This window comes from Hermetia illucens, chromosome 4, assembly GCF_905115235.1.
Source record: "Hermetia illucens chromosome 4, iHerIll2.2.curated.20191125, whole genome shotgun sequence".
NCBI classification, from domain to species: domain Eukaryota; kingdom Metazoa; phylum Arthropoda; class Insecta; order Diptera; family Stratiomyidae; genus Hermetia; species Hermetia illucens.
In genome coordinates, this window is record NC_051852.1 from 80,412,866 (window position 1) to 80,438,963 (window position 26,098).

Genomic DNA, 26,098 nt, shown 5'->3' on the forward strand with positions numbered 1-26,098 from the left:
TCTGTACTTTACTGACCTAACCCTTTTGAAGTTAACTTCTACCTGTATAATAATAATGATAATAAGATTTAGTAAATTTCAAATTATGTACACAATGTACTGATTGAATGGAACTGGCCCCGGTTTCTATTGTGAATTGACTATTCCATGAAATCAACAAAATGACAATGAAGACTCCGAAAAAATTCGGACTTAATCCTAGTCCGATTTGCTTAGAACGAAAATGGCGAAGTTGATGTTCGTGCGGATTGTTTTCGTTTCGACGCGCAATGTTCCTTTGCATTTCCAGAAATCCGTGCTTAATATGAATGGCTTTTGCGCTCAAGTCCGCGTAAAACGCGATATCTAGGGAATCCGGCTTACTAAATACGTGATTTGTGTACATTTCTTGATCAACTCATAAGAAGCCATCAGGATCGGGGGAACTGTCAAACTTTAGCTTGCCGATTTTAGCGCGCTAATGGTTTGTTTTCGTCTTGACGCCGACGAGAAAAGTGTGCACACATAACTTGTGATAGTGAGTTCTCCGATTTAAGTTGAAAGCGTGCTTTTGTCAGTGTAGCAAGTGTGCATAATGTGCAGTTTGAGAATGAAGCAAACTTCGGGAAAAGTGTTTCGCGCCCGTGAAAATCCGTGATGAACGAAACACGTTGACGTGATTTTAGTGTTGGCTTGTTTGTGCAACTACCCTCTGAACAATATCCTGTTAGTTATCGAGAACCAAACAGAATGGGCTCTAATGATTTTGATGTGGAGCTGTTCGAGCAGCGGCTCGCCAACCTCAAGGATACACAAGAAGGTATCCAGCAAATGTCGTCGTGGTGCCTGCAACAGCGGGCACACCATAAGAAGATTGTCAGTAGTTGGCTGAATGTTCTGAAGCAAGGTAGTATTTGTTCAGGATCCCAGTGCAGCAGCTCCTTACTGCGTATATCGTTATTTTTCAGTGCGGGTGGAACACCGGTTGACGCTTTTCCATCTCGCCAATGATGTCATTCAGTACAGCAAGCGGAAAAATTATGAATTCGTGGAGAGTTGGGGCACAACACTGCAAAAGGCAACAACGATGGTCAGGTAAATCGCAAATAATTTTTGCCGCCTTCTAATTTGTAACGGGTAGCGACTGATACCATATTGTACAGTGGGGAAAGGCGGCATAACCTACAATAAACTGCCAAGTTTTATTTTCAAAATCTTCCATCTTAGCTTTCTAATCAGGCAGCTTCAGTATAAGAGACATGACTCCTCGAAATGGTATCCAGTTGGGATAGTGTCTATATCTTGGACTGTTCCGTTTTGAATCATTATCAACAAGCAAACTGGCACCAGAGGCCATTGCACTTTAGATGTTAGCACAATGTGTGTTGATGTGATTTATTCAGTTTTTCAAAGTATCTGCCCAGCTAGATAGTTTCCTTCATTTTACGACCCAGCCAGACCCCTACCCCCTTTGGGCTAAGGATATGAGGCACTCCTTTGCTATGAGGTCACGGAAGAGTAGTAAGCAGAAGCAGGCGGTCTTAAAATGATGTTACCTTCCAATTAGGTTTCTGAGATATAAATGTCTGTCCTTTTCATTCTGTTTTCAAACCAATCTCAAGTTCCCAGCGGAGTTAATAGAAATGGTCAAGTTAGAAAATAAAATTCATGAGTCACCCTGGAAAGCTTCCTTAAAATCAGCTTTGAAATGAATACCCATATATTCCCTGGTTTTAATGGAATATGCTTCGGGAGCAAAAAAGGAAATCAGTCAATGGCAGCGAGTGTAGATGGTGGAGAAGTTATGGAAGTGCAAATTTAACTTAGAGTTTGTTGTTAAGACTTCAGAGAAAACATGTTCGCCAATGGCCCACCAACCCGCGCCCTGTCTTGTCACTCTTTAGTGAGGAACTCAGAAGTCCTGGTTTTGCCCCTTCTGGCGACCCGGCTTACGCTATTGCTCCATATGATGCATCAGGTCTTCTATTTCTACAATAGCTATTGCCCTTATAGGCTTTCCGAGCTGAATCATCCTCACCCATACGAATGTTTCCGGATGGCTCAAGTGGTTAGAGCGCTGGGCTGCCGATGCGGAAGGTCGCGGTTCAAACGAGCGCAATACTGACCACATTGCTTCCTACAGTGTACTGTAGTGTACCGTTACGGTCTTGAATGAAGTGCTCTAACAAACTTCAAAGCCCTGATCCAATATGAATCGTTGCGCCATCGATTATTGTTATTATACGGATTAAGTGACCCCTGACGTTCCTATTTTATCGTTAATAAATTTCATCGTTAAATATCTAGTTAAATACGCTACGGAATCGTCCGTCCTGTAGGAGGTCAGAAATTCTTCGGAGTATTCTTCTCTTGAACGCGGAAAAATTTTTCTTTCTAAGAATTTAAGTATCCAAAAAATACTGGGACTGGCAAGATCATTGTCTTTTACAATAAGGGTTTGGATCCTATGATGAGACGTTTCGAGCGAAATCGTTTTTGTAACTTGAAATAGTCTTGGTGGGATACTAAAAATCAGCCGCGGATTTTGTCCTGTTAATGCTTTTTGATATTGAATATATTGTAAAAATGAAAATAACTAAATCTGGGTTGGTTCTTGAATTTGATGTAATTGTTATGTTTTTTTCCAATGGATTGGTTGGAATGTCAGATTATAAAATGCGTTGATCTATATTATGACACTATCCTATCCACACAATCCACAATGGGCCACTAAGGTCTGAGTGCTCAGGTCTTTGCTTCTTCCTCACCTCATACACATCTTTTTTTTCAGCCTTTGTTCCGTTCACAAGCGGGGTGTTGCCATTTGACTCTATTGAATGTCTGATCTGGGTGCAATCTCGAGGCTTTTAAATCCCCATCCAGCTTATCAAGTCACTGTTGTTTCACTTGTTCAACTTCGATGTTCAAACCAATCTTGGCAAGTGAATTCTCGTTAGCACGAATTGCATGACCATACCATCGAAGACGCCTCTCACGCAACTTTTCCACGATCGGTGCAACCTCATAACGATCGCGGATATCTTCATTTCGGATATGATCAAAACGTCACGCCACTAGTCCAACGTAACATCTTCGTCTCCATTACCGCAAGACGCCGTTGATTGTCTTTTATTTTGGCTAACACTCAGAACTATAGAGAGCGACAGGACGGACAACATTGCGGTAAATTTTCGATTTGGGACGTTCGTTGATACTTCGATCACAAAAAACACCAGTTGTGGAACGCCACTTCATCCAGGACTACCTTTTTTTGTCCATATTGGGACAGTGGTATACATCCATCCTTCGATAAATGAATTGCGCCTTAAAAGGCATTATCCAATTCGTTTATTACCCGTCCCAGATTGAATTCTGCCGGTGAGACTCTGATGTACAACCTTTCCTCGGAAACAACGGACAGTGTTTATCTGAGTGTAATTGTGCGGTGTTTCCAGCGATTAATTAGTTGAAATAATAAAAACTTGTTTTTTCTTATTCGCTAGTGTTGATATTTTTATTTTGGCAAATACCGATAATTCGGGAACCACTTGCCAACAAGTCCTTGTTAGCACTGATGAAGGGAACAAATGGTTCCCGAAATATCGGGATTTGCCAAAATAAAAATATCAACACTAGCGAATAAGAAAAAAACAAGTTTTTTATTATTTCAAACGGACAGTGTTATATATTCGCTGTCGACAAGGTGCAAACAGGGAGGACGAAGAGACAGGACTCTCAGTTCTAAGACAAAAAATAGCTTTGCTTCGACCGACTTAGTTGGGTTTTCGTCTTCAATATAATTCACATCCATGTCAAATTCTGACAAATTCTGGTTGGTATATTCATAGCTAGCGTCCGGATAGCTGAGTGGTTAGAGTACAAGCCTGTCATACGGAAGATCGGGTACACAGCTGTGAATGAGTACCTGAGTCAAATCAGGGTAATAATTTCGACATAGAAATTTCAAAAAACAGTTTTGGTCATGATTTTCACCCCAGGGCCTCGGAATATATGCATAAAGTGTATATTTTGAGTGGTTTTATGTGGAATACATAAATACATGAACTCCATTTAAGTTATTCGTCATTTGCTTTGGTTATTTCTGCAAAAATACGTCCGTTTTTGAGAAGGATGCTGAAAAAATCTATTGTTAAATTGCAAATTCCTCTTGGTACTTCATCTCTCATTTTGCAGATGAGGGTAAACATTTTGGAACTGCTAGTTCTAGTGGAAGTGTTAAAAGGAATAGAGCATGCAAGCAAGAGTTTTCGAATGGTTCAGCTTAGTGAAAGGCAACAGCAATCGCCCCACAAGCGTACCGATATTGAAATGCCCTAGAATTTGCAAAAATCTTGAGTTGTCCTGCTTTCAGAGCTCGGGAAGGTTAGTTACAGCGATTCAAAAGTAGTAGTATTTGGAGGAAGTGTTGCAATCAAGAAGCGGTAGATGATTGGCTTAAAGGTTCTCCTTCAATATTAGCCTATAATTCGACTGCTGAAGATATAAACGAAAGAAGTCTTTTTTCAAGTGCTTACCAACAGAGAAGATTGACAAACATTTGTTTTAAATGATTTATATCAAGGTATCTTTTTATAAAAATCATGATTTAAGTCAAATATGGTATTTTTTCATAAAAGTTCCTAGATTACTTCAAATCATAATAATTGAATCAGTTTCATAACATAAAATACTTATTCAAATGCACAATTTTTATTAATTGATGGGAACTATTATAGCAAGGTACAAAAGGATGGATTGGACCAGACCAATCGTTGAAAGTATTCTTTATACAGAAGTGGAGGAAGTTACGTTTAAATAAATAGGATAGGCCCTAGTTGACCATTCTCATCTCTACTGCCTAACTGTGTTTCAGACGAATACGGTTTCATCTAGGGCAGAGGCAATACACTAGAGGCTGCCTAGCCCATCTAGGGTAGTCATTTTGTAAGGTTTTCTGTAAACACAAAACCTTATTAAAATCGGCTTGCTGTCTGTCTGTCCGTCACATGCATTTTTCTCGGAGACGGTTATAGTGATTGACACCAAATTTGGTAGAAATGTGGGAACTGTAAACGCTCACATATACAGTGAGTTACATCCTTTTACGTCGAATTTAAGGGGGTCCCCATACATACAAAAGGGAGTGTACATTTTTTTTCATCAAATATAGTCGTGTGGGATATCAAATTAAAGGTCTCGGTTAGTACTCTTCGAAGCCAGACTGAGTTTTGACATTTGTTGGAAAGGTGGGGAGTGCGGGGGTTGAAAGTGATCATTTCTTTAACGGACCCATTCTCAGAAACTACCCAACCGAAAAATCTGAAAAAAGTCAAGAGGCTGCCACTTTATGGTGCCTAGTCTTCAAAATACCCCCATACCGATACCTGTTCTAGAATCAACAGATTTTGCAACAATGTAGGCTCCATCATAGAGCAAATTTGATGAAACTCGAACTGTTACTAACAAACTTATACTAGGTTAAAAAAGAAACATTTCACCACACTTTCACAGTAGAAAAACCCTTCTCTTTCCTTCCTTCCTTTTGTAAGCTTCATGAAGTGGTCGCTTTTCCAAATCAAATTGTGATTATGGCCGACAATCGGGCACATAAAAAGCTGCTGTTTATAGTACACACGTTTAACTTTCGCAATTAGCCTATCGAGCTGTTACTTAAGCTCTACAACAAATTTGCATTTTTTTTCGGAGATTTTGAAGATGTTAAAAATTTTCTATTGAGCTGGTATTAGGTTTCAATCTTATAGGATTTGTTGCAGTTGAAAGTACATTGACTTAAAGGCTTCCAGTTGATTCCCCTATACACCCGACGAACGATCATTAGCCACAATTTCGAGTGAATCCCAGGGCTTTTTTACCGTGTGAGACCGGTGTCGTGTAACGCGTTTGCAGTGGAATAGGAAAATTGATGGAGGTCCCCGAGAGTAGTTCCAAAAGTACTAGTTTATAGTTTTATTTAAAATTTCTCCTGATAACGTTTCCGCTCTGCTACGGACGCATTGGATAGAAGGTTGACCTAGTTAAAAGATGTTTGTTTAAATGGTAGCTTTTTAGTTGCCAGCTAATAAAGTCAAACCCTATGTCTATTTATATTTTAATTAGGTCAAATTAAAAAAAAAAAAAAACATAAAAAAATTATGATTTATTTGTTTTCTTGTTATCTTTTTAGGGTTTTGTGTGAAACGAAACCTCATTAGAATCAATGTTTGTCTGGTTAAACTTGTGGTCTGTGAATCCCCTTACATATAACAATACACGCCATTTTTTGTTGAATTAAGAGGGGCTCTCCATACATGCGAAAGAAGGTGCAATTTTTTTACGGTATGTGAAAATATGGAATCGATTAGCACTTTTCGAAATTGGGTGTCATCAGCATCATCGGCGGCCCAACAACCGGTATCCAACCTAGATCTGCTTTAATAAGGAACTTCAGATACTCCGGTTTTGGGCCGAAGTCCCCCAATTCGACATCCTTAAAGACCATCTGGCGTCCTGATCTAAACCGTCGCTCCATCTCAGACAGAGTTTGCCTCTTATAGACTTTCTGGACTAGATCATCTTCATCCATACGGATTAAGTGACTCGCCCACCCTCATAGATTTCGTCGTTATATAGACTACGGAATCGTCCATCCTCATGTAGGGGACCAAAAATTCTTCGAAGGATTCTTCTCACTAACGCGACCACTAGTTCGCATTTTTTTGCTAAGAACCGAGGTTTCCGAGGAATACATAAGGACGAGCAAGATCTTAGTCTTGTACAGTAAGAGCTTTGACCCTATGGTGAGACGTTTTCGAGCTAAACAGTTTTTGTAAGCTGAAATAGATTATGTTGGCAGTCAACAATCGTGCGCCGATTTCATCATCATATCTGTTATCGTTTGTGATTTTCTCAGAATATATCCAACCGAAAAATCTGAAAAAAAACTAGGCCTCAGAATACGCCTCGTTCCGACATCTGCACAAATTAAGTTAATAATATTATATTACCATATTTTAGAAATTTAGCCGGAAACCCCCCTTTAAGTTCATGCTAAAAGTGCAAAACTTGGTAGTGATATAAAAAATGACATAAGGTATAACTTTGCAAAGTTTGAGGGAAATCCAGCTATTATTAACAAGAAGGAAGGAGAAAAACATATGTATGTATTTATATGTATATGCTAATGAAGTTTTGGGATAGTGCCTAACTGAGATAGATATATTTGTAGATTAAACCAGCGATATTCAATATACATACTGTATATGTCATATGTATGAAAATATGTGCACGATCAATTTATATACGGGCATATATAATAGAGTATTCGGTAATAGACAATGTTTGTTTGTTTAGGGTGAACATAATATTTAAAAATATATCAGGGAATATTTTGGGTTTTTAGCCATATACAAATGCAAATACCATATATGCGTAGAAAGTTTCTCACAAAGATGAACAAAAAACTTTGTTTAATGAAAAACTCTGCCAAAAACAAAAAAAAATATAATTTTTATCAACTTTGCTTATCAAACGGCACTTTAGTGCTAAAAGGAGTTGTTTTAACAGTAAGCATAGAAAAGAAACCTGATTAGAGCTAACGTGGCTGGGTCAAACAAGTTGAAGTCTTTAATAATAGAAGTAACACATCTCATTGTTTTCGACGAATAAATGACCTACCCGTCGATTATACGGCAAACAAGCAGTCATGGATGACAGGATCACTTTTTACAAGTTGGTTGATCGATGAGGACAAGATGAGTAATATTCAGTCAAGAGTCGTGGGAATCATCAGAACTTCCAAATGCATTACCAGAAATGTACGAGTAGATTTAAGCAAGTTCTGTAACTTTTGGAAAATCAAATAAATTTCAATCTGCATTCAAGGTGTCACGTCTACCAAGAACACCAATTGCTTTAAAGTTTTTGAGGAATTTGAGTGGGATGACGACGACTATTTGTCGCTACCTTTTCTTCCAAGGGTACTGGACCGTGTCCCGATCCTGATTGACGATGGTGCCCTGGAAGCGTTCGCGAAATTGCAAGAAACATGAATGACGATGAGGATGATGATGCTGACGCTATAATAGAAATACCTAATAGAGAAGAAATCAATTAATCGCTAATTTGTAAATAATCTTATCAATGCCTAATGGGTGGAGTACAATATTCTTTACACCGACAAGAAAATTTGCTTAACTAAAGACAGAAACAAGCCACTGAGACAAAAATAATTTAGGGATTATACATACATATACAAGTACGTACATGAAGAATTTGCTCATCCTCCACTTCCATAATCATTGCCGACATTTGGAGCAGTTCCACCAGTCAGCGCAACTGAAGTCGAGGAGGCAATAAAACAAATGAAATCGGGGAAAGCAACAGGACCTGACGACATCCCATCTGAGCTCTGGAAAGCGAAGAGCTGGGACCCAACACTGTGGCTCAGTGAATTCTTTAGCCGGGTTATTCAGGAAGGAAGAACACCATCTGACTGGCAAGAAAGCACCATTGTTCCAATATGGAAAAAGAAAGGTAGTCCAGCAGAATGTTCAAATTACCGTCCGATCCGGTTACTTTCCCATACCATGAAGATTTTTGAACGCATTCTTGACAACCGTATTCGCGAAATCGTTGAAATAAACGTGAATCAAGCCGGATTTGTCAAGATCTGCGGAACTATGGACGCAATACACGCTGCGCGGTTACTCATAGAGAAACACCGTGAGAAGCATCGCCCTCTTTACATTGCCTTTCTGGATCTAGAGAAAGCGTGTGACCGTGTACCACAGGAACTCATCTGGTATGCTTTACAACACTTCGAGCCAGAAGAACTCGTGCGCTGTGTTCAATTGCTCTACCACGACCCGAAAAGTAAAGTTCGAAGTATGGCGGGTGTATCAAAACCGCTTCGTGTCTCTGTTGGTATTCATCAAGGAAGCGCCCTCTCACCACTCCTCTTTGTTCTTGTTATGGACACCGTCACACGGGATATCCAACGTCCAGTGCCCTACACACTGCTTTATGCAGATGATGTTTTCCTAGCATCTGATAGCAAAAATGATTTCGAGCAACTTGTTCAAAAATGGAATAATCGCCTCATGCAACACGGTCTCAGATTGAATTTAAACAAAACTGAATTTTTGACGACCGATCCCCATGAAACAGGCACAATCACTGTCAGTGGTAGTGATCTGCCCAGAACTGAGCGATTTAAATACCTCGGGTCAACACTATCAGCCAATGGAGACCTGCGTTATGAAATTCATCATCAACGGCGCAACAACCGATATCCGGTCTAGGCCTGCCTTAATAAGGAACTCCAGACATCCCGGTTTTGCGCTGAGGTCCACCCATTCGATATTCCTAAAAGCTGTCTGGCGTCCTGACCTACGCCATCGCTCCACCTTAGGCAGGGTCTGCCTCGTCTTCTTTTTCTACCATAGATATTGCCCTTATAGACTTTCTGGGTGGGATCATCCTCATCCATACGGATTAAGTGACCCTCCCACCGTAACCTATTGAGCCGGATTTTATCCACAAACGGACGGTCATAGTATCGCTCATAGATTTCGTCATTGTGTAGGCTACGGAATCGTCCATCCTCATGTAGGGGGCCAAAAATTCTTCGGAGGATTCTTCTCTCGAATGCGGCCAAGATTTCGCAATTTTTCTTGCTAAGAACCCAAGTTTCCGAGGAATACATGAGGACTGGCTAGATCATTGTCTTGTACAGTAAGAGCTTTGACCCTATGGTGAGACGTTTCGAGCGGAACAGTTTTTGTAAGCTGAAATAGGCTCTGTTGGCTGACAACAACCGTGCGCGGATTTCATCATCGTAGCTGTTATCGGTTGTGATTTTCGACCCTAGATAGGAAAAATTGTCAACGGTCTCAAAGTTGTATTCTCCTATCCTTATTCTTCCTGTTTGACCAGTGCGGTTTGATGTTGGTTGATTTGTCTTCGGTGCTGACGGTGCCACCATATATTTTGTCTTGCCTTCATTGATGTGCAGCCCAAGATCTCGCGCCGCCTGCTCGATGTGGATGAAGGCAGTTTGTACATCTCGGGCGGTTCTTCCCATGATGTCGATATCGTCAGCATAGGCCAGTAGTTGGGTGGACTTGAAGAGGATCGTACCTCTTGCATTTACCTCAGCATCACGGATCACTTTCTCGAGGGCCAGGTTAAAGAGGACGCATGATAGGACATCCTCTTGTCGTAGACCGTTGTTGATGTCGAATGTTCTTGAGAGTGATCCTGCTGCTTTTATCTGGCCTCGCACATTGGTCAGGGTCAGCCTAGTCAGCCTTATTAATTTCGTCGGGATACCGGATTCTCTCATGGCCTTGTACAGTTTTACCCTGGCTATGCTATCATAGGCGGCTTTAAAGTCGATAAACAGATGGTGCAACTGTTGTCCATATTCCAACAGTTTTTCCATCGCTTGCCGCAGAGAGAGAAAATTTGATCTGTTGCTGATTTGCCTGGCGTGAAGCCTCTTTGGTATGGGCCAATGATGTTCTGGGCGTATGGGGCTACCCGGCCTAGCAAGATAGTAGAGAGTATCTTATGAAATTGCTTCACGCATTAACGCAACCTGGATGAAGTGGCGTTCCACAACTGGTGTTCTTTGTGATCGACGTATCAACGAACATCTCAAATCTAAAATTTACCGCAATATCGTCCATCCAGTCGCTCTCTATGGTTCTGAGTGTTGGCCGACTATAAAGGACAATGAACAGCGTCTTGCGGTAATGGAGACGAAGATACTACGTTGGACTAGTAGCGTCACACGTTTAGATCACATCCGAAATGAGGATATCCGCGATCGTTATGGGATTGTATCGATCGTGCCAACGAGAATTTACTTGCCAAGATAGGTCTGAACATCGAAGTCGATGGTAAACGACCAAAAGGCAAATCTAAACAACGGTGGCTTGATACGCTAGATGGCGATTTGAAAGCCTCGAGATTGCACCCAGATCAGGCATTCGATAGAGCCAAATGGCGAAACCGATCACGACGAGCCGACCCCGCTTGTGAACGGGACAAAGGCTGAAGAAAAAGAAGATAGAAGTATGTACATGGAGATGTGATTTTAAATTTTTAAAGGGTTATTATAGTGTTAAACGCGTAAAACCGTATGCCATTTAAAAATAAAAATAAATTTAAATATTAAAAAAAAAAAAAGAAATAATAAAAGTAAATAAACCCCCTGCAAACTCTTCTGTTGAATCCTTATGATGAAACTTTCATGTCAAAAAGAAAAATTTAGATGGGGCCTGCAGTATCGAGATATTGATGAGATAGAAACGCACGAGATAGTACCCAAGCTTTCCAAGTGAACTGTAATGAATTCAATAAAAATATTTCTTTATTTCTAACGTAAATCTACCTCTCACCTGCATTTAGTCATACATTTTGAATTTCAGCAGTTTGTCAAACCTTTGAATATAGCGTAATCGATTTTTGCCGTGCTTCTCATTGGAAAAGTACTCCCAAATTTAATGTATTTGTCTAATTTTACGTGCGTGCAATACTTATTTTTGCCATAAGTATGGAAAAAGATGAATTAGTGGTTCTGCGCTACTCCGCGCATCAGAAACAAATGTTTTGAGAAAAAGCCTTTATTATGATACCTAATTTATGGAAACTGTTCGAAATGTGCTTATAGAGTTCAAATGAAAATAGACATCAACTTAATAGTTACTCTTCAACGTATTATGTATCAAAATATGTTAAAAGAAAAGACTTGTGGGAAGAATGTTTTAACAATAGAATAACCCCTTAAGTGAAAATCAATATAACTCGGACAATTTTTCTTCGCAAATGATTTTCTTCGAGTTCTCATTCACATAAACACGAGTTAGATGTTTGTGTGTGTGCGTTGTGGGGGAGAAGCTACAGCTTCTGAGCACTCAGGCCATGTTGGCCCATTGTACTCGTGGTGTGTCGAGCAGCATTTAGACTCTGCCACCTGCCATTGTGGGAAGCTTGTCCCCAGTTTTTGAAAGCAGACTTAGCCAAGGCTACTGATACTCCAATTGCTGGTTCCGGTCCCGGCATATTAGAGATTGACCCCTCTTTTGCTAAAGCATCCGAGATTTCATTTCCCTCTACGCCACAGTGACCAGGTACCCAAAGTAGTTCCACCGTATTGAATCGAGACATAGAGTTCAAACGGTTTCTGCATTCCTGAACGATTTTCGAGGTGATCAAAGGGCTGCTCAATGCCCTCAGTGCAGCTTGACTGTCACTGTAGATTGCGATGCGCCTGCCCTTCAACCGCTCGTCAATCAGCCAGTTTGCCACCCTTAGGATCGCATAAACTTCGGCTTGAAAAACCGTTGCACATTGTCCCAAAAGAAAAGCCCACTTCTCGTTTTTATTCGAGAGGTAGACTCCGGCTCCAGAACCCTCTTCTGTTTTTGATTTATCGGTGTAAAAGACTTCCGTATATCCCGCCACCCATTCCTCTGGGTCTTCCCAGTCCTCTCTACGCTTCAGGGTAACTACATATCTTCTACTAAACAGATGTATGGGAACACGAGAATCGGAAGGCATTGTAAGAACTGGATTCAGTCCTCCCAGTAACTCTTCCAATGCTTTGTGCCCCCCACATTCGTTGTTTTCCCATAGATCTAATCGAATTAGCCTATGAGCTGCTCTCACTGCAGTGCTTTGAATAAATATATCCAGGGGCTGCAAATTGAGTAGTGCATTCAGAGCTGCGCCGGATGTCGTGCTCATGGCACCAGTGATACCCAGACACACAGTTCTTTGCAGTGCTAGGGATACCCAGGGAACATCGGCCTAACGATGGCAACGTATATCCACATTACCACATGAGGCCTGAGTCCCCATGTCGAGGCAAAGGTCCGTCTGCACAGCCCATAAGTTGTGAGAGCTCGTTTCATCTTTACCTCTACATGTTTGTTCTAAAGAAGTTTTTTTTATCTAGAGTGACTCCCAGATATTTCACTTCTTCGGAGAGGTGGAGGGTAGTACCCCTCATCTCAGTGAGACAAAGTCCATTTAGTTTTTTCCTTTTTGTGACGAGTCAGATGCTATCCGATTAAAGTTTATTTCGGTTGAAGTGAGAGGTGAAGGGTAGTACCCCTCATCTCAGTGAGACAAAGTCCATTTAGTTTTTTCCTTTTTGTGACGAGTCAGATGCTATCCGATTAAAGTTTATTTCGGTTGAAGTGTTGTATAGTTTCTGATTATAAATTTTTCCTACCTTCTTCAAACCATACAGTGGCCCCAACCATTCACAATATTCCTCCGCAATGCTTAGGCCCATACATTCCGGAAAAGTTTGTCATTGTAATTCTATACTTATTGCGAAATTTGCTTCGTCGTAAATTTTCCCCCGATCTTGATCTTGTTCGTTTTATAATTCTGTATCTATTTTTGAATTAAAATATTTTTAAACACTATTTCAGACGGAATATTATTCTCCCTTACTTTGTGGTTTAGAATATTCCAAAGGTTTTTTATGGGATTTGAATCTGAAGACTGGACCGGCCAGTCTAGAAAGGCTATGCTATCCTCTCTAAAGCAACGCATTATGGTGGCTGATTTGTCATTAAGAGCATTGTTGGAATTTGATCTCATTCAAGTTATTATTATCAAAAATGCGCGTTAGTGGAGGCATAAAGGTAGTTTCTAATACATTTATATATTTTCCACTATTCATTCGACCGTCACAATCTAATATTTTACCGATGCCACTAGTAGAATAGATAAAAGATTTATGAGCAAGCCCTAATATTACGTCGAGCTTATTCCAAGTGATTCTTTTTGTTTTTCTCCAAAAGCCACGGCATCTCTCTGGCCTGAAGATTCGGTTCCACAAATCTACTTCGTGCAGTACAAGCACTAATAACTTTTCCAACTTTTTCCAACAAATCCGCAGGATGCTCACGATGTTTTCTACGATCTTTAATAGACTCGCGGGTACGTTTCCTTTCCTGGCATTTTGTGCAGTATTTTTGGTCTATAATTGTAGCAGCCGGTTATTAAAACTTCAATAGCAGTCTGAATTGCAAAATGCGAAATCCCAGCTTGCGACTTCACACCTCCATCTAATTGTATTTTTATTCATTTTCTCATTGAAGGCTCACTCATTTTGGCCATTATTTAAAACAAAACAATTGGATTTGCAAAGCGTGTTTAAACTAAGAATAGCAAATAAAAATTGATAATACTTCTTCGGCGAGAAATTGAAAAACGCGTTCTCTTTTGCTCTAGGTCCTTACTATTGTACTAATCATGTTTTTAAGGTTTTGTGTGAAACAAAATCGTATTAGTATCGATTCAATGTGTGTCTGTCTGTCTGTCACACTCGATTTATTCGGAAACGGCTGAGGCTATTGTCATGAAATTTGGTGAGCTAATGTGGTCTGTGAATCCTTTTACATATAGCAAGTGGCCCTATATGACTCTCTGAACAAAATCTAGGCTTTAAATACAGTCCGTTTCGGTATCTGCTCAAATAAAGTAAACAATGGCATATTACTATATTTTACAAATTTTTCTGAAAACTCTTTTTAAGTTCATCCTAGAGGTACTATCATAAGTAATAATATAATACACAATTTCGGAAAGTTTAGATAAAATGCAACCATTGTTAACAAAGTTCTAGAAGTTCAAAGTTTTGTATTTGGCAAAGGCTGTATGTCGGAATGAATTGTGCCCGAAATTTTAACATATGTAGATTTTGAACGCAGAAATGACAATACAGGCATTTTTGCATTTTCACATATTGTCCATTTGAATATTGCGTTTTTCATTTTCCCCTTTCAACCATAAACTATACTTTTATTTTGAAGGCTCAGTCGAATTAAAGTCGGGTATTCAGTTTTCAAAACGCATTGAAACGCTTTATTGTAAAATATATTTACGATGAATAATCTGTCTTTTTTCTTCGAATCAAACAACCTACTTCCTTTCCTATTTCGAACAGTAACTATATTTATAGTGAAAAGGAACAGAAACCGCTGTCCTTTGCTTTCGTAGAAGACAATAAATTCAATCCGTATTAGCTTAAGTAAGCTACCTTAAGGTAGCTTAAGTACTGAGGAAGAAAGTAAGTAGCTTTCGAAATACGTATTTACTAACTATTAAAATATATTGTAGTAGGAGGAAGCTACCTAGTTTTATTTTTATTTAGAAGAACTACAAGCATCGGAACGATAATTATTTTAAGATATTTTAAACTGAACATCGGACGTGGCCGTTGGCTTTATGTAAATATGCATGAATTGTTTTTTTTCACTAGAATAACAATTTGACTGTCACTTTCGTTATTATTAATATTGCTGGATCCTTCCCCTTTGCAAATCATCCTTCAATCTTTCCATCTGCGCCAAGTACATATAATTGTGAATATTGGGAGTTTTGATCACATGTCTTGCTTTTTTTAAGGTTTTGTGTAAAAATACTTCATTAAAATCGGTTCACTATCTTCTTGTGTGTCCATCTGTCTGTTTGTCTGTCACACCTTTTACCTCAGAACCGGTTACCCGTGTTCATACGAAATTCGCTAGAAATTATATACCTTTAAGCACTTTGTTTTGAAAAATTTAAATAATCTTCAAGTTTGTTTCCTTGCCATCCGTCTGTATGGGTGTCAATATCTGTTTATAAATTAATAATGATATTGATGGTGAGCTGGGAATTCGCCCTCAACAACCAGTACATCTATCTCTATCTGGCATTTAGTCATATTTATGGTAGTTCGAAAACTAAAAAGACATTTTTTTCAATAATGCTGCATTTTTTTTTTATTTCTCATATATTGATATTGGAGGACCAGTTCTTTTCTTAGGCTTTTATATAAAACAAAATCTTAAAATTGATTCAATGTATGTCTGTCGGTCTGTCCGTCTGTTTGTCTATCACACTCGATTTACTCAGGAACGGCTGAACCAATTGTCACGAAAAAGCTTGTGTTTGAGTGAGAGTGTGTAGCTTGCTAGTCCTTTTATAAGTGACATGATTCTGTGTTACGTTAAAGGGGGCACTCCATACATTTTAAAGTAGAGAGAGAGAATATGGTCCCGTGGGGTAGCAAATAGAGGGTTCTTTTTAAAGTTAGCCTAACTGTCCATATCTATTGCTTTAGGTAAAAAAAATTTAACAACGTCGTCAGAAAATTATGAGAAATTCATGAAGATGCGCCTTTATAAAATCTCGGCCTCGAAATATTCCCTAAAAACTAATAGTTGTATATCGCTAAAAATAGTCAAAAACCCGCCTTAAATTCATTGTAGAAAAGCAAAATTTGACATATGTACAAACTAATTATCTACAAAATTACAGTAAAAGTTGACTGTTTCGTAGGAATGGGGGGTTTAATGGCTTGTGTCACTTGGTCTGGGAAAAAATGGAATCTCATCAATCCTTGCTGCTTTTTTCATGACCTCAAGTCTACTTGTGACCGGCATTAATTCCGCCGTTTTGTGTAGAACCTAATTAATGTCCACTAACAATCTAGAGGGCTTCTCTAGTATGAAGAAGTTTAAATTGTCGCTTATTACTTTCAGAGGGCGCCATTTCATCATTATATTTCCAACCCGAATACAATGGTTCATTATAACAAATGATGATGGAAAATTTATAGGCATTTCAGGTTTTTTTAAAAAATCCCAGCTCTATTCGTATCCAGCCTGAAGCTAACTTGAAGAGGATTCAAATTAATTTATCAAAGTAAGCCGTCTGGGATTATAAGTCAGCATATCTACGGGGGCTGCATGGGAACATCTTATGGTAGTTTTTTCGGTTATTTGTGTGACAATTTCAATTTCTAGAGACATACATAGTTAGGGGCAAAACTGTCTCAGTAGTATAATAAATTTGTACTTTTCCAAAAACTTAAGTAACATAATTATTTATATGTATATGTATAGATCTTGTTTTAAGCAATCTTTTGGGACAAACATCTAAATTTTGACAATTTATATATATACAGTATCTGCTTTTGTTTCATCTGACGAAACTATGCGACTGCAATAATCAACTGTCCACGATACACACTTTTTGACAAACCCTAGATGGTGTCCTATATTTTTCCGATAGTAAAGGCTTCTTTTAAAGTTTAGTGTAAAACAACCAAAAAATCGATTCAATGTCTGTCTGTCACACCCGACTTACTCGGAAACGTCTGACCCATTTGTCACAATCTTTGGTGAGAAAGTGTAATCTATCCCACTTTGTGTTGAGTTGAGGCGGTGCACAATAATTTTTCTCGTGGAATATGGTCATATGGGGTATTAAATGAAAGGGCTTGGTTAGGACATTTTGAAACTCAAATTGTAAGCCCCAAATCAGGTCTCATTCTCAGAACCTATCCAACCGAAAATCCGGAAAAAATCATGATGATGCATGCATAGGTTTTGCAAGTCTGATTCAGAATTTTCAAAATCAATTCACATTTTTTCAAACTTATTGTTTTCAATATCCTTCTATCAAGTTTTATACCAATTTTTTACCACTGGATTAGAATAGAGCTGGGGCTCTTTGAAAAGAATGTGGGCGGGTCACCAATTTACTATCATTATTTGCTTTAATGGACCATGATATTAGGTCTGGGAGAAAATATAATTCCCTCAATCTCTGGATATTAAAGACTACTGACTGGAACTAACTCCGCCGTTTTCTATAGAACCTCATTAATGTCCATTGACAGCAGAGAAAACTTCCTAAGTATTAAGAAGTTTAAGATGTGGCGTGGCTATTATTTTCAGACGGGTAAGTACCGCCCTAGAGGACACCTTTGGGCCATTATATTCTCAGGCCGGTTCAGTAAAGCAAATGATGATAGAAAATACATGGGCAGCCCAGATTTTTTTAAAAGAATCCCACCTTATCCAGTGGTAAAAACTTTGTATAAAACTTGATAGAATAATAGTAATAAAAATGTGAATTGTAGTTGATTTGGAAATTTCTGAAATTGGTTTGAAAGAATCTGAGTTGATTTGGAAAATTCCGGATTTGGCTACGAAATCTAGACCTCAAAATACATCCTATTCGGATCAAGTTAATAATGGCATATTACCATATTTTAGAAATTTACCCGGAAACCGGACAACATCGTAAGGGATAATATATGGCATATTTTTGAAAAGTTTGAACGCAATCCAATTATTAAGGACAAAGTTTTAGAAGGTTAATGTTTTCCATTTCACTTAAATTTATGGCACTTTAAGACGCGTATGACGTCGTTCTCATATAAAGTGAACTTAAATGAACGGCCGTGTCGATGGAGACATTTTAGGTTTTCTTTTATCGCTTTTTAATTTTCCTTTTATAGCTTTTTTTAGTTATTTGTGTATCAATATCGATTACTCGAGGCAAACATGTCTATGTACATATATACATGTGCTAATAAAGTCTGCGGGAAGCGCCCAATAAGATAGATATGTGTGTACATTAGTACCAGCGTGGAGTAAATTTGAAATGCCAGAAGGTGCGCTTGATCAATTATAAGTATGCGGTAATACGCAGTGTTTGTTTTTTAGGATAAGCACAATATTTATGTCTTTGATATACTTCTGTATATCTTGGAGTTTAGCAATATACGTAAGAATATTTCGCTGCCCAGCTGCCAGCTTCCAACTTGGCTCTAAGCTTAACGGAATTTAGGATAAGTTGCTCTGCCGATTTACTTACTATTTGGCCTGCACTTTTACAAACTGGTGTTGGAGTATTTAAAGACGAACTTACATCTACAGAATTCAGTTTTCTTCTTCTTCTTGCAACAATCTTTTGCCTTATAGTGTACAACGTTTTTGCTCACTTCTAATAATTCGCAATTTTAACCTATTTAGGATGGTGTTATGGGAGAGTGAGAGGGGTATTAAATTAACGGGCCATTATCAGAAACTGTCTACCAGAAAAATCTGAAAAAAAAACACTTGATAATGCCTGACGTTAAGGTTCCGAAATACCCTCCATACCGATATCTGCTAAAATACTGCCATATTTTCTCATCAAAGTTAATAATAGTTATATAACAATATATCTGCGAACCTTCTTAAATTTATGTTCCATCGGTAAAATTTTGCAATAATATATGTTTTCATGTGATGCATCATACTAATGGGAAGATTAACAAAGTTATAATAGGTCAAATTTACTTATTTTCCGTCATATTACTAGTATCTAAGAGATAAAATGCCAGTACCACATCGTATTGGATGTATGTTTAAATAGAACCGTCCTGTAACTAAATATTCTTGCATAAAAAATCAACTAAACCTTTCACATCTGAAGCGCAGAGCTTCGGGTTCCGCCTTGTTTCTAACCAATCTTTGACCGTAATTGTTGAAATTTTGTTGGTCAACGTATTGTTCCATTCTCTTCGAATTTCCGACGCGGTTTTCAAGCGATTTTGTTGAGATAACTATTAAATACATGGAACTTCAGATTCTGATATCGTTTTTGGCCACCCAGCATGTTTTCGATCAAGATATGACTTTAAGTCAGTATGCCCCTTCAAGGTTGTATTCACAGCACACTTTGAGACATCGATGGTTTTGACGATTTATTCAATCGAATTACTTTTGCTTAAAATTTCGATCTAAGTACGTCTTCGAGCTCATATTCCTTTTGTTTTTTTTATGTGCCAAACATTTTCAAAATGAATTTGACTATTCCACTTGAATAACATTGGCATAGTATTAAAATTTACCGTTACATATTCTGCAAAAATCTTCAAGTTGCATTTGAATGCATTATTGGTCACTATTTTGAACAATTTTTTTGATAAATGACAGATTTATACCTAACACTGCTACTAAAAGACAATATATTCAACCTAATTGAAAAAATATTGTTTATTTTTTGTTAACCTTTAATAAATAAGCAAAATATAACGGTTCTTGTCCTCAAAATACGACAATAAACACGATAAAATGCGTCTTCTTTTCAATCGTTCTGAAAGTTTCCCTCCGCTGCATGTTCGGTTTGGCCTGTCAGTTATGTGTAAACAGTCCGCATTTGACCGGCGGCCGGAACGTGGATAGGATGCCCTGGGCTGTCAGTTTGGTCTTTACAAGCGGCCGTTGATCGAATGAAAAATTATTGGTATGTGAACGAGAAATCTATTAGCATCTTTATCGCTGCTGAACATTTTTGATAAATGCTCACACATAAAAATATCTCAAACTATCCTCTCAAAGAATTTCACGTCCATAATTGAACTAATGATGTTGCGGCATGCCGGGCATGTGGATGGTACTTTCAGTTCAACTGACGGTCGGGTGTAATGCGGGCTCTGAACTGAATGTATTAGGTTGTTGCACATGAAATGGCCGATTTAGTTGCTATTTTGCTGTATCAAACCACCAGCAGTCGGTCCTTTTGGTGTCGGATAATGAAGTATGAATACCTACATTTAATCAAGGAGTCATTTCAGTTTTGACCATCGTTGTGATAACAGTGAATAAAAAGGAAAAAAGGATGGAAAAGAGCCAAGAGCGTATACTTTTTCTGTATGAGTTCAAACTCGGTCATAAAGCAGCGGAGGCGATCAGCAACATTAACAGCGCATTTGGAGCTGATACGGAAAGCGAACGAACCACACGCCGGTGGCACGAAAAATTCTGGTCAGGCGACGTAAACCTTCAAAGTGAGCCACATGGACATCCATGACCATCGATTGACAAAAACGAGCTGCGTTTGCTAATCGAATCCGAGACACGTTAGTCTGTGAGAGACATTGCAGAGAAACTGGGCGTACACTATTCGACAGTTTGCCGGCACTTGCAACAACTTGGAAAGGTGAAAAAGCTCGACAAATGCGTTCTGCATGCCCTTACGGAGCAAAACATGGCGCAACAGAAGCGATCCCTTTTTGCACAGAATAGTGACATGTGATGAAAAAGTGGATATCATACGACAGTTTTTGCCGATCAGCACAATGGGTAGATGCTGATGAGCCACCGAAGCATATGCCAAAACCGAGCCTCCATCCGAAGAAGGTAATGGTGACTGTTGCCTACAGTTGGACTTATCCATTATTCTTTTTTGGCACCTGGAGAAACAATAAATGCACAGAAATACTGTGCCCAACTCGAGAAAATGCACCAAAAATTGAGTATTCAACGGCCGAGATAAGTCAACAGAGATGGTGTGATACTCCTTCACGACAATGCACGACCTCATGTATTCAGAACAACGGTTCAAAAGTTGAACGAATTCCAGTATGAGACTGCCTTATTCACCATATTCACCGGACCTTTCGTCAACTGACTACCACTTTTTTAAGCATTTGGATCATTTTTTGGTGGAAAAACAATTTAGGAATGAAGAGGCTATCAAAATTGCCTTCGACGAGTTTATCAACACCCGAAAATTGGACTTCTACGAAACTGGCATACATGCTCTTGTATCTCGTTGGGAGAAGTGTTTTGAATCGACTGGCATCTATTTTGATTAATTAAATAAATGTTTGTAAGCTTTACAGTTGTTTCAAATTTCAGTACCAAATCGGCAATTTCATGTGCAACAACCTAATAGATGGCGGACTTGCGGCAATGGACAACGCTTGTTTGCTTAGGATGATTATATTGATTATGCCTTTCTTATGTGGAGTATTTTGATTTGTAGCTATGTGCGAATGGAAAAACGTATAATGAAAGTTTCACATTAAAGAAAAGCACAAAATTTTTCGTATACAACACAATCAGCCAGCTTCATGTCGGGTACTCATGTTTGCAAAGCCTGAAGAAAAAGTCGCTAGCACAAACGTGTGGATAGGGTGTTTGGTTCAGTTGCTAGCGCTTGTAGGCGATTTTGCGCATCCACACACTTGCCAAACCTCGTAAAACCGTCGTAACGCAAACGTGTGGATAGGGTGTTTGGCTTAGAAGCTAGCGTTTGGGTGTGTGCGAGATGAAGGAGCGGTGTGTTTCTTTAACGGACCCATTCTCAGAAACTACCCAATCGAAAAATCTGAAAAAAAATCATCGAGCTGCCTCTACATGGTGTCCAGGCCTCAAAATACTCTTCATATCGATATCTGTTCAAATTAAGTTAATAATAGTATATTACCATATTTTCGGGGAAATTGAGTAAAACTCCCCTTAAGTTTATCCCAGAATTGTAAAAGTTGGTAGTAGTGTAAAATATAATATGAAGCATATTACCCTTAAGTTTGATCAAAACCACACAAATAACAAAGTTACAGTAGCTCAAATTTGACTTTACCGTGTAAAATTACTGCAATTTACGTTCAAATGGGAGAGTTCTACACTCAAATATACTCACAGAAGAAGCAAACAAAACCTTTCATACCTGAAGCGCCCAGCTAGTTTTATCGCAACGTTTACGGGCTGCAATATTACGCCATCTCCGTAACAGCAGAATGCCGGATAGTAAAGCCTCTGAAAAGTGCTCCATAAAACGCAATGCAGCCTGAAAAGAAAATCAAATATTTTTTTTTGTTTCATGGTCTACTGTAGTACTGTTATTAATAAAGCTCTTGTAAAAAAACTAATGGACTCTTATTGTACCTCTAAAGCTTTGAATCTATTATTAGCTGGAACACGTTCTACGCCGTCAGTGCCGCTATGGTCGGCATCAGAGTCGTCTGCTTGATTCTATATGACAGGATTCAATATAGCCGCTACGATTTCTTCATCAGTCAATTTAAGTTCTTTGTCATCGGATCCTAACCAGCCCTTCATTATTGTCTATATTTTCAGTCTGGTATTTGATTAGATAGGCGTAATACATTTTTAAAATGTTCTTCGCCATCATACAACTTGCTCCAAGATTTTTGGGTCCTGCCAGGTTTAATTTTTTCCCAGCTTTCTACATACATTCTCTACATTCTCAAAACGAATATTTCTACATACCGATAAACTATTATACATGTTTCATTTTTATTGATTTTAATACGCCTGTTGTACTTTTGTTTGAAGAATCCCCATCCTCCAACTGCAGAAGAAATCCCCAATAGTGCGCTTTGATCCATAGGTTGTATTAAGCATATCACATCCCCTAGCAAAAATCTTACAGCAATACCACTTCTAAGCTCACTTGCAAGGCAAGATCGTGGAGATTTGGATTTTCCAATATACATAAGGGGGAGTTCATGTGACCAGATACTGCTATGATAAAATAGTAATGCGCTGCTTGTCAACTTTATGACTTGGTGCTGCTTTTTCCTTAATCGAAGGTAACGGTTTTGGGGTAATATTTTATAATTTGATCCAGTTTCGTTTAGGTGGTACATCTGTTCTTTGGTGGAATTTTTAGTGAAATCCTCAAATTCAGTTTTGAAAACGTCAACAATGTTAGAGTCGACTGATAATTTTTCGAAGCATAGATTAAGATGCCGAATGCTGTACCTATTTTTAAACTTATCTAGCGAAAAAGTGAAGCGATGGCGGCTTTACGGTTTCTTACCAGGGCAGAGGCAAATCGTCAGACGCTACCTCACCTCTGCCCTGGGAGCAGCGTGACCATAGCGGCTCGCAGATGTTGAGCGCTCCTTTATATAATTCGTAGAACACGACATGACTACGAATTATATTGAGCGCAAATACGCCTTATTGACCACCGTACTTCTTTTCAGATAGTTGGGTTGGGTATTTTCCTAGAACAGGTCATTGAAGTAACTGACCATTTTCCCCCCATTCCTCTCCTTTGCAACCAATGTCAAATCAGCTTCGTAGAATTACTAATCGAGACCTTTCATTTGATACCCGAAACGACTATAGTCGGTGAAAAAAAATTTGCTCCCCTCTGTATGGGGATCCATCCCCCTTTAAACTCAACTTGGAAGTATGTTACTCACTGCATGAACTATGTTACTCACAGGTCCCACCTTTCTTCCGAATTTCGTATCGATAGGAGTAACCGTTTCTGAGACAGGACAGACAGACAGTAAACCAATTTTAATAAGGTTTTGTTTTACACAAACTTAAAAAACAACAAACACCAGGCGTTTGACACACGAACACAACAAAGCAGGGAGGAAACCACATTTGGAGGATTTCAGAATCGACTTTTTTTATTGCATAGGAAAAGCGAAATTCGTGGTCCTTTAGATTTTATAGGCGCAGACGTGAGCCATTATCTGGGTACAGGCTCAGAGTCCATCGCCCAAGAGGTAGTCGCTTTATGTTCTTACGAAATCTTTTGACGTTATTTAAATAATGTATTCATAAATAGTTAACATCAGTTCCTTGTACGAGTCCATTTGTACTTGTTGCAATTGTACTTTGTTCGTAATTAAGAGCGACAAATTTTTTCATATCCGGAAGGGGATTTTTCAAACAAGGTTTTTTTTTCCGAACACGACGTTATTCACATTTCGGGGAATTCTAGCTCAAAAAGTAATAAATCGATCATTATGAAATTTTGAGGTATGATTCTTTATAAAATTAAAAAAGATTATGAACCAAGATTTGGGATAAAATTGTGTTTTTAAGGGTGACCTTTCTGCGTAAATAGTAAAAAAAAATGGAAAAAATGGAAATTTTTTTAAATATCTTCAAAATTTTTGATTTTGATTTATTTGAGCTTCATTGAGGTTCATATTCGTAGAAAATAACTGGTGATGTAAAATTGAAAGCTTTTTGATTTTCAGAGAAATTCTCAAAATTTGTTCGGAAAATGACTAATATATTGTCTAAATTTGATTGAATTCCGAAAAAGTACGTGAAAAAGGGCTCCAATTTGGTTTCCTTCCTTAAGTTTTTTGAAGTAAAATGGGCAAAAACCACCGTTCTATGTCCGAAATAATAGAGCTCATTGTGAGAAAGCATTGTAAAGAGAATTCTTCAATGAGCAAAATAGCGGCAGAATTTCAGTGTTTTAAGAAGATGGTTTATGGTGTGATTCAAGTGCAGTTTAAGACGGGAAATTAGTGTCGAAAAGGAAAATAAAAACGAAAAACTACACCTAAAGAAGAGAGACTTATTTGTCGGCAAATCCTTTTGAAATAAGTAGGAATTTTCTATTAGCATTATCTTCGCCACTGGGCAATAATATTACTACGAGGACTATAAGAACTCGTCAGCAAGCAGTTGCATTGCATGGATGCTCTCCATGAACCCACGCCATAAACCGTATGTCTCCAAACGAAATCTTAGAAGGTGATTAGAATTTGCCAAGGAGAACTTATAGAAGCCATTATCTTTCTCGAAAAGAGTATTCTGGGGCGTTCGTAGTAAATTCTTGGTTTTTAATTCGTTTTGTTTTATCAGTGATATCTAACGTGCAGTCTCTTTTGAATCCATGTTTTTAAACTACTACCCTATATGAATTCCGAAAATTAATATATTATTTACTTTTTTTCTACGTTAAGGATAAAAGAAAGGGATATTCAATTTAAAAATAAAAACGCTATTTTTTATTTTGGAAACGCCAAAAGTACTCTATTGAAAGCGGTGTCTGTAATCTCTTCACAATCCGCTAATGCGACGGGCGACATCCAGTTCGATGCCACCGTTGACAGAACTGACGGCGCTTCCTAGATTAATGGCAATTAATGCAAATAGGGGCAGTGCTATCGTCCGTGAGACTGGGAACTTTGTTGCCGTTTATCTTCAGTCCGAATAGTCGGTTGCTTCTCTTTCCAAATCTATATGATCGGGTGGAGCTAACAGATGGTTATCAGACTAGTCAAGGTGTTTGAGAAAAGATGTTATGTTCCATTGAACTCTTCCACGTCTTTCGGACAAGGCAGCGTGAAGAAGGTCACCGATAACAAGAAGAAAGATCAGTGGCAAGATACCACCGGGCAGACACCTCTTTGGACCTAAAGTTCCTCGAAATTTTCGATGCTCTGATAATAACCATTAATTTCTTCAGAATGCTGCTCCTGCGTAAAGTATACCAGGGGCGCTGCCTGCTCACATTTTCGAAAGGTATCTCAAAATCGATGAAGAGCAGGTGAAGCAAAGATCTAAACGCCGCGAACTGTTTCAAAATGATCCGCAAGGTGTTGGTGTGGTCAATTCGGAGCGGAAATCAGCCTATTCTCTTTTGACCAAGCTTTCGAGAAGTTCGTTGATGCGAATGCATCAAAATAAATATTAACAATCATCCCCTTCTTCCATTCTCTGTGAAAGGTCTCTGATTGCCAGGCTTGATTGGAAGT

At 38.6% G+C, this 26,098-nt stretch overlaps 1 protein-coding gene across 3 annotated transcripts in view; it reads left to right on the forward strand.

The window, feature by feature from the left end:
• Positions 1-212: 212 nt before the first annotated feature.
• The window catches only part of LOC119655529, a 39,967-nt gene continuing 14,081 nt past the window's right edge, over positions 213-26,098 (forward strand). For all 3 annotated transcript variants that reach the window (XM_038061443.1, XM_038061444.1, XM_038061445.1), the window contains exons 1-2: positions 213-886; positions 948-1,074. In XM_038061443.1, the coding sequence (XP_037917371.1) occupies positions 730-886; positions 948-1,074 (284 nt within the window). In that variant the 5' untranslated portion in view covers positions 213-729. The remainder of the gene's footprint in view (positions 887-947; positions 1,075-26,098) is intronic.